Source organism: Physeter macrocephalus, chromosome 9, assembly GCF_002837175.3.
Source record: "Physeter macrocephalus isolate SW-GA chromosome 9, ASM283717v5, whole genome shotgun sequence".
Taxonomy (NCBI): domain Eukaryota; kingdom Metazoa; phylum Chordata; class Mammalia; order Artiodactyla; family Physeteridae; genus Physeter; species Physeter macrocephalus.
The window spans coordinates 97309495-97324861 of record NC_041222.1 but is presented as its reverse complement, the minus strand read 5'-3'; the positions used below and the strand labels follow the sequence as shown (position 1 = coordinate 97324861).

The 15367-nt window shown below is 49.8% G+C and overlaps 1 protein-coding gene and 1 non-coding gene across 5 annotated transcripts; both read left to right on the top strand.

The window, feature by feature from the left end:
• Positions 1-8223: 8223 nt before the first annotated feature.
• Positions 8224-15084, top strand: STMN4 (stathmin 4). Of its 4 annotated transcripts, XM_024130879.2 has the most exons (6): positions 8224-8286; positions 9452-9547; positions 10216-10296; positions 10713-10921; positions 11775-11966; positions 15025-15084. In XM_024130879.2, the coding sequence occupies exons 1-6, from the start codon at positions 8274-8276 to the stop codon at positions 15082-15084; spliced, it is 651 nt and encodes a 216-aa protein (XP_023986647.1). In that variant the 5' UTR covers positions 8224-8273. The 4 variants fall into 4 exon arrangements, with proteins under 4 accessions (XP_023986647.1, XP_023986651.1, XP_023986648.1 ...); XM_024130883.2 differs by lacking the exon at positions 10216-10296 and having other exon boundaries at positions 10716-10921; XM_024130880.2 differs by lacking the exon at positions 10216-10296.
• TRNAA-UGC (transfer RNA alanine (anticodon UGC)) lies at positions 8662-8734 on the top strand. Its single transcript has one exon. It is a non-coding gene; the product is annotated as a tRNA-Ala (tRNA).
• Positions 15085-15367: the final 283 nt, after the last annotated feature.

Here is a 15367-nt window from a genome sequence, read left to right as displayed (position 1 = left end):
ACGAGTCCCTCCTGGAAAAAAAATGACTCCAGAAGTAGTCTAGCTAATCAGAAAGTTTTATCAAATTGAAGAACTCAAGTACAAAAAAGACAGGCTATTGATAATGATCACCAAGAAAGAAAACACTAGAATTTAGTCATTGTCTAATTATAATCAACACATTCATAAAGCTGAATGCAAATGTCAGATACCTTGAGGCTGGGGACTAGATCTATTAAATTCATCATTGTATTTCTCCTTAGGACCTCGCCTAGTGCATATAGTAGGTTCTTCATAAATATTTGTTGAATGAATAATGCAAGAAAGAAATCAATAATGATACTCCAGAACTGAAAATCCAAGTTATTGTGACAAAATCATGTTTGTAGGGAAAGGAAGCAAAAGTATGCTAAAACTCTTATCTCATAAAGAAAATTATTAGATACTGTTTTATTCTTCATGTAATGAAATTTACATGCATACCTCATTTTATTGTGCTTCAGAGATATTGCCTTTCTTCTACACACTGAAGGTCTGTGGCAAGCCTGTGTTGTCAGATGATGGATAAGTATTATTTAACAATAAAGTATTTTTTAGACATAATGCTATTGCACATTTAATAGACTACAGGATAGTGTAAACATAACTTTTATACGCACCGGGAAACCAAAAAGTTCATGTGACTTGTTTTATTGCGACATTCGCTTTGCTGTGGTGGTCTGGAACTGAACCCGCTATGTCTCCAAGGTCTGCCTGTAGACATAAATGATTTTAACTTAAAGATAAAAGCAAGATGTAAAACTTACAAAGCATTGGAGAAGAATGAAAGAACAAAGAAATAAGAGTAATATTGCGAAAGAGAAGGGTCTCGCTTTAAGGTAGCTAAATGTTGGGCCAGAAACAAGGCTTTGCTCCTTCTTCTTAATCTTGGGAACGACACTGGACCTCTTGGGCCCTCTGGAAAAGGGTGTGAACCAGAAATGCTAAAGATCTCCATGGCTCCTCCCACTTACGGGCAGAGAGCTTGACCCCTGGAAGTGTTCACAAATCTATTGCTTGTTCTCTGCTGATGTGAAAATGATGTAATTTACTACACTTGGTAGGTCATGTGTGTGCATTTTAACAGGGACTTTTTGAGGCAATGCCTGACACAAAAGAGAGCTTAATGGTGAGACTGGGCCACCCATGGTTGGGAGGCCCATCTGGCACAGGCAAGCCTTTGTGTGTCCTTCAGCCACATGCCCCAGGCAATCATTCATCTTGCTTACATTTACACTTGGCCTTGTGTCTGAAGAAGTACCGTGGAACTTTGATATAAGAAGACTCTGGTTGAAATCCCATCTTTATCATTTTCTACTTATACAACTTTAAGCAAATCAAGTCACCTACCTGAATTGATCATCTGTAAAATGGGTATATTAGTATCTGTTTGATAGGATTTGGAGAGAATGAAATGATAAAATATATATGCCCAGATTACAACTATGTAAAAATAATAGACATAAAAAGAAAACTAGAAGGAAATGCCAATAGCAAAAAGCAGTAAGATGACAGGGATTTGTTTCCTTTTCTCTGTCACACAGATATTCTGAAATATGATATTAATGTGTTTGTAATTAAAACACTATAGATAAAAGGAATAGATGCATATATATACGCACTTGAAAGTGCCTGGTGAGCTGTAAAGCACCACAAAATATTCCTGTTGTGACTAGGAGTTAGATGCCAGGGGCGTGTTCTATATGTTGATGCTTCCAAGTGCTTTGACCCCAGGACCTCACACAGAGCTGGGTTCCAACCCCTTGCACTCCATCCAGCAACCCTGCACGAAAGCCCATGCCCCCGACTTTTACTTCTAATATATTGACTCTTCTGCATCTATTGAATGGAAAATAAAATTAGCCCAGAAAGTGCCATCACTGTGGATTATTTGGGGTTGTCCATTTTGCAGACTTAATATTCTTCCTCTGGCTTGCCTACACTTAGGAGGGGCTCCTCAGACTTAGACCACCAGAGCTCTGCATTTGCCAACAGGTGACACCTCCTTATTTCCTGGAAACACCATTTCTAGGAAACGAAGCTGCATTTCTCAGCATGTTAGGGACTGTCTGGGGCTCCCATCATTTCTTCCCTTTGAAGCCTTGGAAGCAAACCTAACAGGGCAGAGCAGGGTGGTGATTAGACAAGCACCAGTTCCCCAAAGTCAGTTAATGCCAAATGACGGTCAACCCTCAGCATCTGAAGGTTCCACATCCACGGACATGGAGGGCCAACTGTACCATGCCAGGGACTTGAGCATCCATGGATTCTGGTATCCGTGGGGGTCCTGGAAGAGATCCCCCGTGGATCCGGAGGAATGACTATATTCTGCTTTGCCCAGTGTCCATCTGTGAATCTCAATAGTCCTTTCTTGGCCTGTGCTCTAAAATCTACTCTTTCTCCCTGTGTAACATGGTCCTTGTTACTGCCAGAGAATTGCCAAAGGCGAGCAGAAACTTCCAGAGGCTCCAAATTCCCACCCAGGGGACCCATTTCATTCTTTCATTATTGAAAACCCTTGTGGTTATTTTAGGAACTAGCTGAGGGCTTGGCACAGAATTAAATATTCAATAAATATTGTGGAAGGAATGAAAACCACAATCATGAAAAAATAATTTACCTCCTTTTCTTTTTAAAAACCCAAGGAAGACATAAGGCTGCCAATCAGCACGAAATAACCAGGTTACTATGTGGACATGATATGTATGGATATGATTCTATGACATTTAAGTAGCTCGTGCAGCTTATTTCCGGTGAATATTATAATTTCAACAGGACTTTTAAAAAGGCTGATAATTGGCATGAACCTAAAGAGCCAGCTTCCTGTACTGCTTGTGGCTAAAGCACGTGGGTCAGAACTCAGCGCTTCCACGGCCTGATTCTGTACCAGAGTTCTTTTACTGTCTCTGAACACTCTTGCCAAGGTCCACTCTATTCAAACCATTTAGATGTGCATTAGCTGATTTTCTCTCAAAAACAGTCCACATGAGATGTGACACATCCTGATGGCATTATCTGGGCAGTGTTTGCAGTGACAAATAAAACGCTTGCTCACTTGGGTCGTGTTGGCGGTCAGAGATGCCTCCGGAGATCAGGCTTGCACACAGTAAAAGGCCATGTGGCATCTGAGAGCTGGATGCTCTTCTCTGTCAGTCACTGGCCACAAGAAATGATAGCTATTATTGTTGCGATGATCCTCGGCATCACCATTTCCTCTCTTCCTTTTTATTCCGAAGATGTCGGTGGCCTCCTACTGAATAGAAGATAAAGTACGAACCCTTTCCCTGGTCTGGAGGTCTCTTCCTATTCCTATTCTAGCAACTGGTCCCAATGCATCCTGCATGCAGCCCAGCGAGCCCTCTCTGTTCCTCAATAAACCTAGTCCACATGTCCAGCACACAGTCAAGTTCCAGAACCACTGCAACGTTAGAGGCAAGGCAGAGTCTATTATAAACTGCATCATAACCCCATCACATTCCTACCTTTGCCACCTGAAGCTTGAGTCCTCTCACCACTGACTAGTCCGGATCAATAACTGACAGCACAGGGGCTGGGCTGCCCAGAGAGGCCCTGCTTCTCGACCAACAAGTCTGCGCCCATCAGAAATGCGTGGGAGTGAGCACTGCGGGGTGGGGGCGGGGGGCTCGGGAAGCCACCGTCCTGAGCTCAGGCTCTGGTTCTGTGGTTATCGTATCGGCTGAGTGACTGTGATGCATCCACCTTCAGTTGGGGGCCCCTTTGATCTTTGCTATTGCTGGATGCAGTCAGTTTCCTGGTCTTCCTTAGGGGCAACCCAAAGCCTGGGATTGGCCTCTGCCTTAATAGAAAATGCACAAGGAGCCTCTGGGAGGGCCTGAGGTTTGGCTCAGCGGGGGTTTTACCTGATGATGCTCTGATATCTGATGAGTTGGATAGAATCTCCCACTGATGGGTCTGTCCTCCTGGTCTCCCGCCTACTCTAGCTTTTATTGTCTATTAATCTTCACCTGCCTCCCTGAATTCCTGGCATTCTGTCCTCTCTGACCTTGGCAATAACACCTGTTATTGCCCTTCTCTGGCAGTCCCTGGAGTCCTCAGGCAGTCAGGCTGAGTGCTGCGGAGGGGGGTGTGACTGGTCCCACCCAATGTTGACGCCACAGGTTAATTACAGATAAAGTCAGGGTCTCTGCTGTGGCTGCCACCACCCAGGGACTCAGGACCCCTTTGCATTGCTGGGCCTTCCAGAAGAGTCTTGCCCTCCTCCTATCCCCTTATAGCCTTTCTCAGAATGTTCTTGTGGGTCTTGAGTGCAATAGAAATGATGCGACTATTTGCGTGAGGAATTATCAGGGCACCTGTACCCACAGGTACACATACACAGATTATTTTGAGGAACAAATCAGACCACATGTAAACACTGGGAGCTGAGATGCAATGAACGAACCATGGATTTGAACCCTGGCTCTGTCACTTATTAGTGTATTAGTTTCCTGTGGCCGCTGTAACAAATTATCACAAACTTAAAGGCTTAAATCAACAGCAAATCCTTCTCTCGAAGTTCTGGTGTCCAGAAGTCCAGAAATGAAGGTGTCGGCAGGGCCTCACTCCCCCAGAAACTCTAGGGGAGGGTCCTTCCCACTTCTGCCAGCTTCCAGGGCTCCAGGCATTCCTTGGCTTGTGGCAGCTTCACTCCAACCTCTGTCTCCATCTTTACATGGTCTTCTTCTCTCTGTGTATCTCTCCCCTGCATGTTTCTTAGAAGAACACTTGTCATTGGATTTAGGTGCCACCCAGATAATACAGAATGATCTCGTCTTGAGATCCTTAACTTACCTAAATCTGCAAAGACCCTTTCCAAAGAAAGTCACATCCCCAGATTGCAGGGATTAGGACGTGGACATACCTTACTGGGGGACACCATTCAACCCATTACACTGAGTGACCCTGGAAATGCCACTTAGCCTCTCTGAGCCACAATTCACACCTGTATAAAACAGGGATAGTAATTCCCACATCACAAGGTCACGATGAAAAAGTGAAATCATTTGTCACATAGTAGGTGCTCTATAAATACACATGCTTAATGATGTAGATTCCAGCCCTGTGAAGCTGAGAGATCTCAGTTGCAAATCCCTTGGCCATACATACCTCTGCTCATTTTTTTTTTTAATCTTCTTTTTTTGTTTTCTAAATTTATTTATGTTTTGGTCACGCTGTGCGGCCTGTGAGATCTTAGTTCGCCAACCAGGGATCAAATCCATGCCCCCTGCGTTGGAAGCGTGGAGTCTTAACCACTGGACCGCCAGGGAAGTCCCTTCTGCCCATTTCTACGATGTCTCCTCTTCCCTGCCCCATCTTCCTTCTCTGTCTCTCTGACCTGTGTTCTCTACTTGATTCCTCCTACACCTAAACCTCCTAGCATAACACCTTCCATTGACGTGTAGAGAGCACTTAATACATATTTTTCATTACATCATATCCTGAGGCTAGACTGTTTTCCCCCGAGTCCCCAGGACCATGGAGGAGACAGCAGTTAGCATCCAGTCCTTCCACTGGCCACAAGAGACGAGCTTACAAGTCAGAAGACCTGGATCCTAGAGCCAGCTCTACACCAACTAGCTGTGTGACCTTAGCTAAGAGTCTTAACATCTCTGAGCCCCAGGTTCTTTATGAAAAGCAAAGCTGATGATGCCTGTCTTAACAGCCCCAGCCCAGCCTCCTGCAAAGATCAACTGACACAATGTAGGCGACCAGAACTGTAGTCAGTAAAGTGCTCCATGAGTGTAGGGTCTTAATTATCATTTCCAGCTCCAGCCAAAGGGCGAGGTCCCTGACTCCAGGTACCCACGCCTACAGAAAAAGCCCAGCTCAGTCCCCTTCTTTCTCAGGGTGCCTTCTCTGCCTCCTCTTTCCTATTTGGACCCCCGCTTCTGATTCATTACCCAGGTTGAGGTCTGAGGCCGGGCCCTCTCCTGGCAATGGCTCCCTTCCTCTGCCAGCCACCCCATCAATCAGCCTGGACACGAATGGGAGATGGTGTGGAGCAGAGCTCATGACCAGGACTGTCGTATCCAGGCACTTAGCCCGCATCCCTGTTTGGGGACTCGCTGGTACTGCCAGGGTCAACTTGACTCCGAGGAGAGAGGCCCATTGTGCTGCATCGGGAGGGGCACGACAGGGGCCTCTGGCTCCAAAGCACAAGGAGAAGAACACAGAGATGCTGCAGGGAACAGAGCCCTTCAAGGCCACTTGCCCTGGTTTCAAATCTCTGCACTTTCACTTTTTAGCCGCGTGACCCTGAGCAAGCCACACGAACCCTCTGAGCCTCCGTTTCCCCACCTGCAAATGGGGACCACAGTCCTTACCTGCAGGGCTGGTGAGGACTCAGAAGCAGGTGTGTGGTACCCGGTAGCGACCTTGTTGTAAAAAGCAGGGGAAAAGGAACTAATGTTTATTAAACGTTCCCTTTTGCTGGACGCTTTTCTCGTTTAATTTGTACAACTCTTTGCAGAATTAAGATGGGGCGAGCAAGGTTAGACATGTGAAGTAACCAGTAACATCTACGAGAGAGATGAAGTCTGTGTCTGACTCCACGCTGGCCCAGCCCCAGAGCCAGAGCTGAGCCTCCTGCTCCCATCCCCTGCCCATCCCCAGCCAGTACAGACCCTGGTCCCCAGAGGGAAAACACTTCAGTAAGCAGGGAAAGGGGTTCTCAGTTGGTCTCAGAGGCCCTCTGGCTCATGGAGCGGCAGGCGGTGAAGCTGTGGGCTTGTGCCACCCTCTGCTGGCACGGCGACCACTGAGAGTGGCTGTGCTTGTCAGGGTTCTCCAGAGAAACAGACCCATAGGATACATATAGAAAGAGATTTATTACGAAGGATTGGCTCACGCAATTACGGAGGCTGAGAAGTGTCACGATCAGAGCTGGCTGCGAGCTGGAGGCCCAGGAAGGCCAGGGGTGGAATCCTAGTCCAAGCCTGAAGGCCAGAGGACCAGGAGCTCCCATGCCTGAGGTCGGGAGAAGACAGACGTCCCAGCTCAAGCAGACAGGGAAAAGTCTCCCTTTCTCCGCCTTTTTGTTCTACCCCCTCAGTGGACTGGGTGAGGCCCACCCACATTGGGGAGGCTCTTCTTTACTCAGTCTGTCACGCAAACGCTCATCTCTTCCAGAGACAACCTCACAGACACACCCGAGGATGGTGCTGACCAGCTATCGGGGCATCTCTCAGCCCGGTCGAGTTGACACAAAAATTAACCATCACAGCGGCCAAGGATCAAGTGGTCCCCACGACGGCCACTCACTCTCTGCCTCTCCTGTTTCGCCTCCTTCACACCTTCTGGTCCAGCATCAACCAGCTTGAGACCCCATAGACACCGGCCTTTCTCACCCGGACTCTTGCATGTGCTGTTCCCCGGGCAGAACGCCCTCCCTGCCGTCTCCTGCTTAATTTCGACTCATCTTGCAGCAGTTCCAGTGCTGCTATCACCAGGGGGCCCTTCCTAGCTCCCCAGGCCTTGTGCTGAGTCTGGAGCCCTGTCTCTGAGCTCCCATAGTAATCCCAAATGCTGATTTCCATCTCTGCACGAATCACATAATGATTACATTATTCCTTAGTTATTTGTTTCTTCTTGTAGTCCAGGGCTGTCTTAAAGGGGGTCAAGCAGTGCTTAGAACACTGGTTCGGAGCAGGCAGGGGGCAAGAGAGTGAGGGGAACTGAAGAGGTATTTTGACATCCTCTGTCCAATGTCAGAATGCTCTGGGCAGGAAGGTCCGGGCTGGGTGTAGGGAGGGATTCAGGACACAGAGTTATTTTGCAAATACCTCCCAGGCGATTCTGACTTAGGGTTTGTTTCTCACCTTAACCTTTCCTTTAGACCAGGCCACTAAGCTGCACGGGGAGACAGATCAACATCCATTGATACATTGTTTGGGGAAACCCATGTTTGAGACTCAGGGGGTCTTGCGATTGGGAAACCAATTATGAAATTATAAACTTCTCAATTATGAAATTTTCCAAGTTCAGCGCTTGGAAACTGAACTTGACTGAGTGACGTGGAAGAGGGGGGTCGGTGTTTGGGGAAGGGATAGTCAGCCTGGAGGTGGGGGCAGATGAGGTACCTCCTGGGATTTCCTCCCCAGTTGTGTAAAGACCTTCCTTATGCGAATAACCTGTCAGCTAAAACGATCTGCTTTTTGGATTTGTGACAGTGTCCTGAGCTGGTGGCAGACCTACCCTGACTTTCACTAGGACTCACCTCTCACATTCCAGAAAACATGACCCTCGCGGGTAGGTAAAAAAACCGTTTTCGTAATGGGGCACTACAGCATAGGGTATTTCTGTACATGCATAGATGTACTTACGTGTGCATAGAAAAGATAAAAGGCTGACAGGAAATACACCTAAGGGTTAAAAGAGGCTATCTTTGGATGAGGGGTGGTATCACAGCCGAGCTCTTCTTCCTTTTACTCATCTGCACTTGTTTTTAAAAAAGTCTTTACAATGCCCAGGTATTGTTTTTGCAGTTAATCCTGTTTTCAATTAGTAAAAGGAAATGAGGGGACAGTTCAGGGCAATAGGGATGGGGGAGGGGCCGACAGGAGCACACACCAGGGCCCAGAGGAGATGGATTGGACTGGACCCAACAAATCAACTCTAGAGAATTCCCTGGTGGTCCAGTGGCTAAGACTCGGCACTTGCACTGCTGAGGGCCTGGGTTCGATCCCTAGCCAGGAAACTAAGATCCCACAAGCTGTGCGACGTGGCAAAAACAAAAACCCCAACAGATATCAGCTCTAACTCGTGACCTCGCAGTTTCCAAATCCTCCCCAAACACTGAGAGACCAAATGGGGGTGGGGGGACCCCTCCAGCCCTCATGGACACCAGCCCCACTGGCTTTGACCACTGCACTGGGATGGTCAGGGAAAGCTCACAGCCTGACCTTGTCACCCAGGGAGAGGCAGGACCACAGGGATGGTAGTGGCCTTTTTTACCTTCAGGGAAGCACCGCCAAGTACTCTGAGAATGGAGTGTGGGTTTCCTTCGTCCTGGAGCAAAAGGAACAGAATATCCTGGGCACGTACGGGGACATAGAAATTGAGGTCCAGGGTGCCGGGGGGCGCGAGGGCACTGGTGCTTGGGGTCCGTACCTGCAGGCATTTTGCGTTCAGTACCACAAAGGGAGACGATGTGCTGGAGAGAAGATGGGGTCCTCTGGGTGCCCTGGAAGGCGCAGGTGGACGGAAGTGGGTCCAAATCACACACAGGGATCCTGAACAGAGCTGGTCAGGGCAAAAGGGGCTGGATCTCCAGCCAAGGGGTGGATTTGGGTGGTTTGGGTGCCTCTGTGGGGCTCGGTGACCCCCCGCCGCTCAGGCGCCCACACTTGCATGGGTGCTGGCTTCTGAGTCTAGGAAGGGGGTCGCCCTCTTCTTCTGCCGGGTGTTTCCACAGCCTACAAAGAGAAGATGAAGGAGCTCCCGCTGGTGTCCTTGTTCTGCCCCTGTTTCCTGGCAGACCCCCTGAATAAGTCATCCTATAAATATGAAGGTACGTGAGGGTCACAGCCGGGAGAGTAGGACGGAAGCTCCCTGTAGCTTGCGTCCAGAGGCCAGCACCTCCACCGCAGTTTCCTGAAAATCTCCTCCCTACATCGCACTCTCTTTCCCAGAGCCAGTAAAATCACCACAGCTGATGCTGAGGGTCTAAGTTCCACGCGAAGGTGGGTGTGGGGCTGCGGCCTGGGGGACCAGACAGCAGCTGGGGGTCTGAGTCAGACCCTCTGCAGAGTGCCCTCGATCTCAGCTTTTGTTCATGCGTGTAACAGATGGGTGCCGTGGAGGACGCAGAGGCCGAGTAGACAGGAGGTCTGCCCTCGGGGACACCTAGCCTAGAAGGGGGGCGGTCATGGTGTAAATGAGCCGCCCACAGGTCTCCTCAGCGAAGGGTCGAGAATGCTCTGAGCAGGTCCAGATGTGGCAAGGGACTTCCGCTCTTCAGCCACCCAAGCAGGCTCTGGGATCGCTACGCCAGCTGAGCCTGGTGACAGGTCCCAGGACACTGGCAGGGAGCACTGAATGGCCACATCCTGATTGGAGGCGGTGGTCAGGGAATAGGTCACCTCTTAGTTTCCTGGGGCTTCAAAGGAAAGGATGGGTTTGGTCTGGAAATGACAGGTGGGAGTGCTTGGGTCACCTGAGATTGTTTTTTCTGTTTAGGCTGGTGTGGGAGAGAGTGTAGGAGAAAAGATGAAAGCCAGCGGAGAGACAGTACTGACTGGAGAGAAAGAAGAGAGCAGGGTAGGAGGGCGTAGGGGGAGAGGTGTCCGAAGGCTGAGCCATCGGATCGGTAGTGGGGCGAGGAGTGGACGGGAGGTGGGTGGTAAGTAAACGCCTCAGTGTGTGCCAATATAAGCAAGAGCTCAGCTACCGGAGGAACCTTGTCAGAAGCAGAAGCAAAGCCAGTTGCTACAGCCATTATTAGAAATCCCTTATGCTGGGGCCCCTGCTCTCAGAGTCTGAGACCTTCCTGTGGCTACCAACTCCTTCAGCCCCATCAGAGCCCAGCGACGTTCGGTGCCATGTTCAGGACAGACCCAGAACCCTGGTCATTGGTCTGCCTTGGGGCCCCCAGACCTCCCATGTATGTGTGCATGCTTTAGGGGGGGCCCATATGGTCTTCAGGGGGTGAGCAGCCCCTTTTGTGCTCTCTGCAGCAGACACGGTGGACCTGAACTGGTGTGTCATTTCCGACATGGAAGTCATCGAGCTGAACAAATGCACCTCTGGCCAGTCCTTTGAAGTCATCCTGAAGCCACCCTCCTTTGATGGGGTGCCCGAGTTCAATGCCTCCCTCCCCAGGAGGCGAGACCCATCACTGGAAGAAATCCAGAAGAAACTGGAAGCGGCTGAGGAGCGAAGGAAGGTCAGTGCTGTCCCTTTTTCCCCTCTGTCTGAGCATGAGCGGGGAGGATGTTGAGGAAGACAGGTGGTGGCTCTGAGCTGGGGGTCAGGTCACCACCAACCTATAGATATTTAGGCAGCTCTTCCAGGTACCGGGCAGAGAGTGAGACACCACTGAGGGAAACAAAGAAGTAAAAGCCCCAGGTCTCTAGGAATTTGGTTAGGGGGATAAGTCACTGAATTACATAACTCCCAGGGGTGACCTTATCGTGACAAGGTAAGACATTGACCAACACTAAGGATTTAGGGAAAGGCTAGACAATTAAGGAAAGGGGTCCTTAATTGGGGGAGGGGGAAGAAGGTCATGGCATGGTAGGCCTTCACCCCTTGGTGTGCCTTCCTTGCTTTCTATGGATTCTTATGGCCCAACTCTTATGCCATTTCTGTGTAAGCTTTCCTTCATCTTTGAAGGTGAAAATTATCACCCTTGAATTCCTATAGCACTTCTTTCCTATCTCTCAAGGCATATGTCACATGCTAGTCTGGGTTAGAGTTATTTATACATGTCTTGTCTCTAGTAGACTTTTTTTTTTCCCCAAGCTGCTGGAATAGTGCCTGGTACTTCGTATCTGGTCACTCCATATTTGTGAATGAATGAATTAATGAATGAATGAATGAATTACGGCAACGAGAAAAAGAGGACTGAGGGTCCAGTGGGAGAATCCAGGAAGTGTCCTTGCTTCCTGCCAGTGGGCCAGGCAACCAGGCTCAGGGAGGCATGTGTTCTGAGTGTGGAGCTCTTAAGTCACGATGCTAAAAACACACCGTGGCATGCTCACCTTCAAGGGCCTCTTTCTCCCTTCATGCTCCACTAGTACCAGGAAGCTGAGCTTCTGAAGCACCTGGCAGAGAAGCGAGAACATGAGCGGGAGGTGATCCAAAAAGCCATTGAGGAAAACAACAACTTCATCAAGATGGCAAAGGAAAAACTGGCTCAGAAGATGGAGTCCAATAAGGAGAACCGGGAGGCCCACCTTGCCGCCATGTTGGAACGGCTGCAAGAGAAGGTAAGTGGTCTTGGATCAGAGAGGAGACTCTTGGGACCTGTTCTTCCTTCCACGGCAAGTATAATGGACACACAGATCATTTCAGGGAGCAAGCAGCCTCAGGCAAGAATTCTGTTAGGCTAGATCCTTAGAGAGTTCCAAGGGATGATTTGGGAAGTCATAGGCAAGAAAAATGAACCGAGCTTTGGAATTCCTTGGGTGACATGCTGCCCAGCTACAAAATCGAAATTTCTCATTGTCTGAGGGAGATCAGACCTCTTATCTTCTAGAGAAAGCCTGCCTAATGCAGGGGAGAAGGGATGAACAAGCAGTTATACATTCCTGGCTTCATCCTTGAATGGACCGATGTGACTTAATGAAAGATGCTGACTTGAGCTCTTGGCTCTAAGCCAAGGGCATGATGAGCTGAGCTGCCCATTGAGCAGGAAACACAATTCTCTCCAAATTTCTTGATATGGACTGAGTGAGTCACTGGTCTTTCCAATATTCTGCCTTTTGTCAATAAACCAAATGGTGTCACCTGAATATGAGAAACGTGAGAGACTGGGGTTGGTCCCACGTGTCAGTGGAATAACAGCCCGTTCTGCTGAGAACATGCTGGCCTCGTTTCCTGAGTCCCAAGGCTGCCCCAGTTTCTCCTGCGGCTCCTGGGAGAGCTCCAGCTCTGTGTTTTATTTCCAGGCGCCGCCTGCTGCGCGGTGACTCCCGGGACCCGATCGGTGGCCTCGTCCCATGGTGAGCTGCGTGGTCCCCGCTCCTTTCTGCCCAACCACCTAGAGTCTCAGGCCCTTGGCAAAGCTACTAGAAAGATCTGGTTTCTTCACAGGGGATCTGGATGTGTGTGGGCCCTGCAGCTGGCCAGCATGTGGCAGGTCCTCTGCTCTCTTTCTCCATCTTTCTAGGGGCAGCAAGGCCTCCATCAAGTATCACATGGGAGGGAAGTGTTCCAGGTCTGATTTCAGGCTTCCCCAGTTACTGAGGGATGGGTAGGAGCAAACTCTTGCAGGAAAAAAAAAAATTAGGGATTGGGATAGGATGGGGCATGGGTTCTTAGGCTAAACCCAAGGGAAATATTGAGGCTAGAGCCATGATATGGGATTTGAAAAACTGCAAAACACTTTTATTTCATCATACCCCTATCCTCACAATGAGGTAAGCAGGATGGGTGTTATCCTTATTTTATTGATGAGGAAACCATGTTAGAGAAGGTCAAATGACTTGTCCAGGGTCACACAGCCACTAAGCAGTGGAGCTGGGACTAGAGCCCAGTTCTTTGGATATGAGGCCAGGTGGCTCTTTTTGTCTTTCTTTCTTTCTTTCTTTCTTTTTTAAATTTGGCCATGCCATGCGGCATGTGGGATCTTAGTTCCCCGGCCAGGTATCAAACCCGCGGCCCCTGCACTGGAAGCATGGAATCTTAACCACTGGACCACCAGGGAAGTCCCAGGTGGCTCTTTCAATGCTTGTTTCAGGGAGACCAGCCCACAATCATCCTGCTGGCCTTTTGTCAGACAGGGAGCCACTGGAGGCCAAGGCAAGGGAATCCAGAAACCTAGGGTTCTGTTCAGTGAGCTCACTTGGGAATAGAGGTAGATTCTGAGCTGGAGAGATTGGGAAGGTCCACAGTCTGGAGGAAGCGCTTTGGAAGTGAGATCAGCCTTAAAGAAGCAAAATGTCAGAGCAGACATTTGGGTGAGCTTCACTCCTCTGGAATCTTGACCACTCTTCCCCTTTGCCCAACGATGAAGGAAGGAGGTGGGGTGAGAGACAGGTGTGTGCTCTGCCCCAGCCAGGGACACCTATAACGATGTCTCTCTGTCAGTACTTGTGTGGATCACTGGCCATCCGCACCAGACTCACTTGGTGTAAAGTTTAAAACTACAGATACCTGGACCCTACTCCAGACCTACCAATCCCGGCTCTCTAGGGATGGTGCCTGAGGACCCCAGTTTAACAAGCTTCTGAGGTCATGCTGATGAACAGCAAGGTCGAGAACCACTCCCCACACTTTCCCCAGGGACGTGGAAAGTTCTAGGGCCTCTCCAGCGACAGATCTGTAGTTTAAGGTACATCCTGGGACCCTGGGCTGCCTCAGTGGGTCTCCCCCAGGCTGATGCATACCTGGATGTGATGATATCTGGGCGGATGCCAGGCTCTGGCAGAGACAGGATTTATTGAGCACCTACCATGCACAAGGTGCCATATGAGGAACGGGGAGATACAAAGAGGAAAAGGCATGCTCCCTGCCCACAAGGAGGACCCAGATGTCTTCACCATGAGCAGGGATGTAAGGTAGACCGAGATAAGCCCTAGAAGTGAACACTAAAATCACAGAATTCTAGAGGTAAAAGAGCTTTCCATCCATACGCCCCTCCCGTTTAATACCAGAGAACTGAACCTGATGGGTGAAGTGAGTTGGTCAAAGTCACACAGCTGATGGGCGTTTGAAGTCAGACCCTATCATTTGGTTTGATGATTCTGGGACACAAAAGAGGATTCTTTTAGCACACTTACAAAAAAAGCCACTTTGTAGAGCTGGACATTTCCGGAAGTTCTTTAGTCGATTTATACTTCACAAGCCCTCCCCTTTCGTCAGGGGGCTTAAGACAACCCTCACTAAGGAGATGGACAGGAAACACAAGGGCAGTCCAGTTGCCTGTGTGCAGGGGCCACCTGCAGTGAGTTCTACCTGCTCTTCTGGCACAAGCTACATGGAGCTACTCCTTACATTAAGTCAAGCAGTGTAATCAGTGCAGCCCCCAGACGGCCAGGTGAGGGAGGTGGAGACTGGTGGCCCCTGCCAGGTGGGTTCCCCCAGGGAGGCTGTGTCTAGTCAACGAGCATCCAGGGGCCCCACCAGCAGGCTCGCTCACCTGCCTCCTGCCAGCCTCACCTGCCACCTTCTCCCCTTCTCAGGACGCCTTTGCAGACCCTGCTCGTCACTTCCTGTGGTGGCCAGTGGTGGCCACACTCTTTGCTTTGGCTCTCCTGCCCCTCGGCCTCCCTTTATCCTGGGGAAGCCCGTGTGACCTGTCCTTTTCCCTCCCTTCCTTCCCAGGACAAGCACGCGGAGGAGGTGCGGAAAAACAAGGAGCTGAAGGAGGAGGCCTCCCGGTAAAGCCCAGAGGCAAAGAAGTTTCCAGAACGGCCGGACAGCTCCAGCGGCTCCGCAGTTCCCGAGGCAGCCTCGCCCGCCGCTGGCTGCTCTCCCAGCACCGGGGTTTGGGGGGAGGGGGGTGGCCAGGGGCGTTTCCTCTGCTTTTGGTGTTTGTACATGTTAAGAATTGACCTGTGAAGCCATCCTATTTGTTTCAGGGGAACAATGATGGGGTAGGAGAGGGGAGAAAAGGAGCGAGGTTTGGAAAGGGAGATGGAGGACTCGTGGGCATTTGCTACCCAGC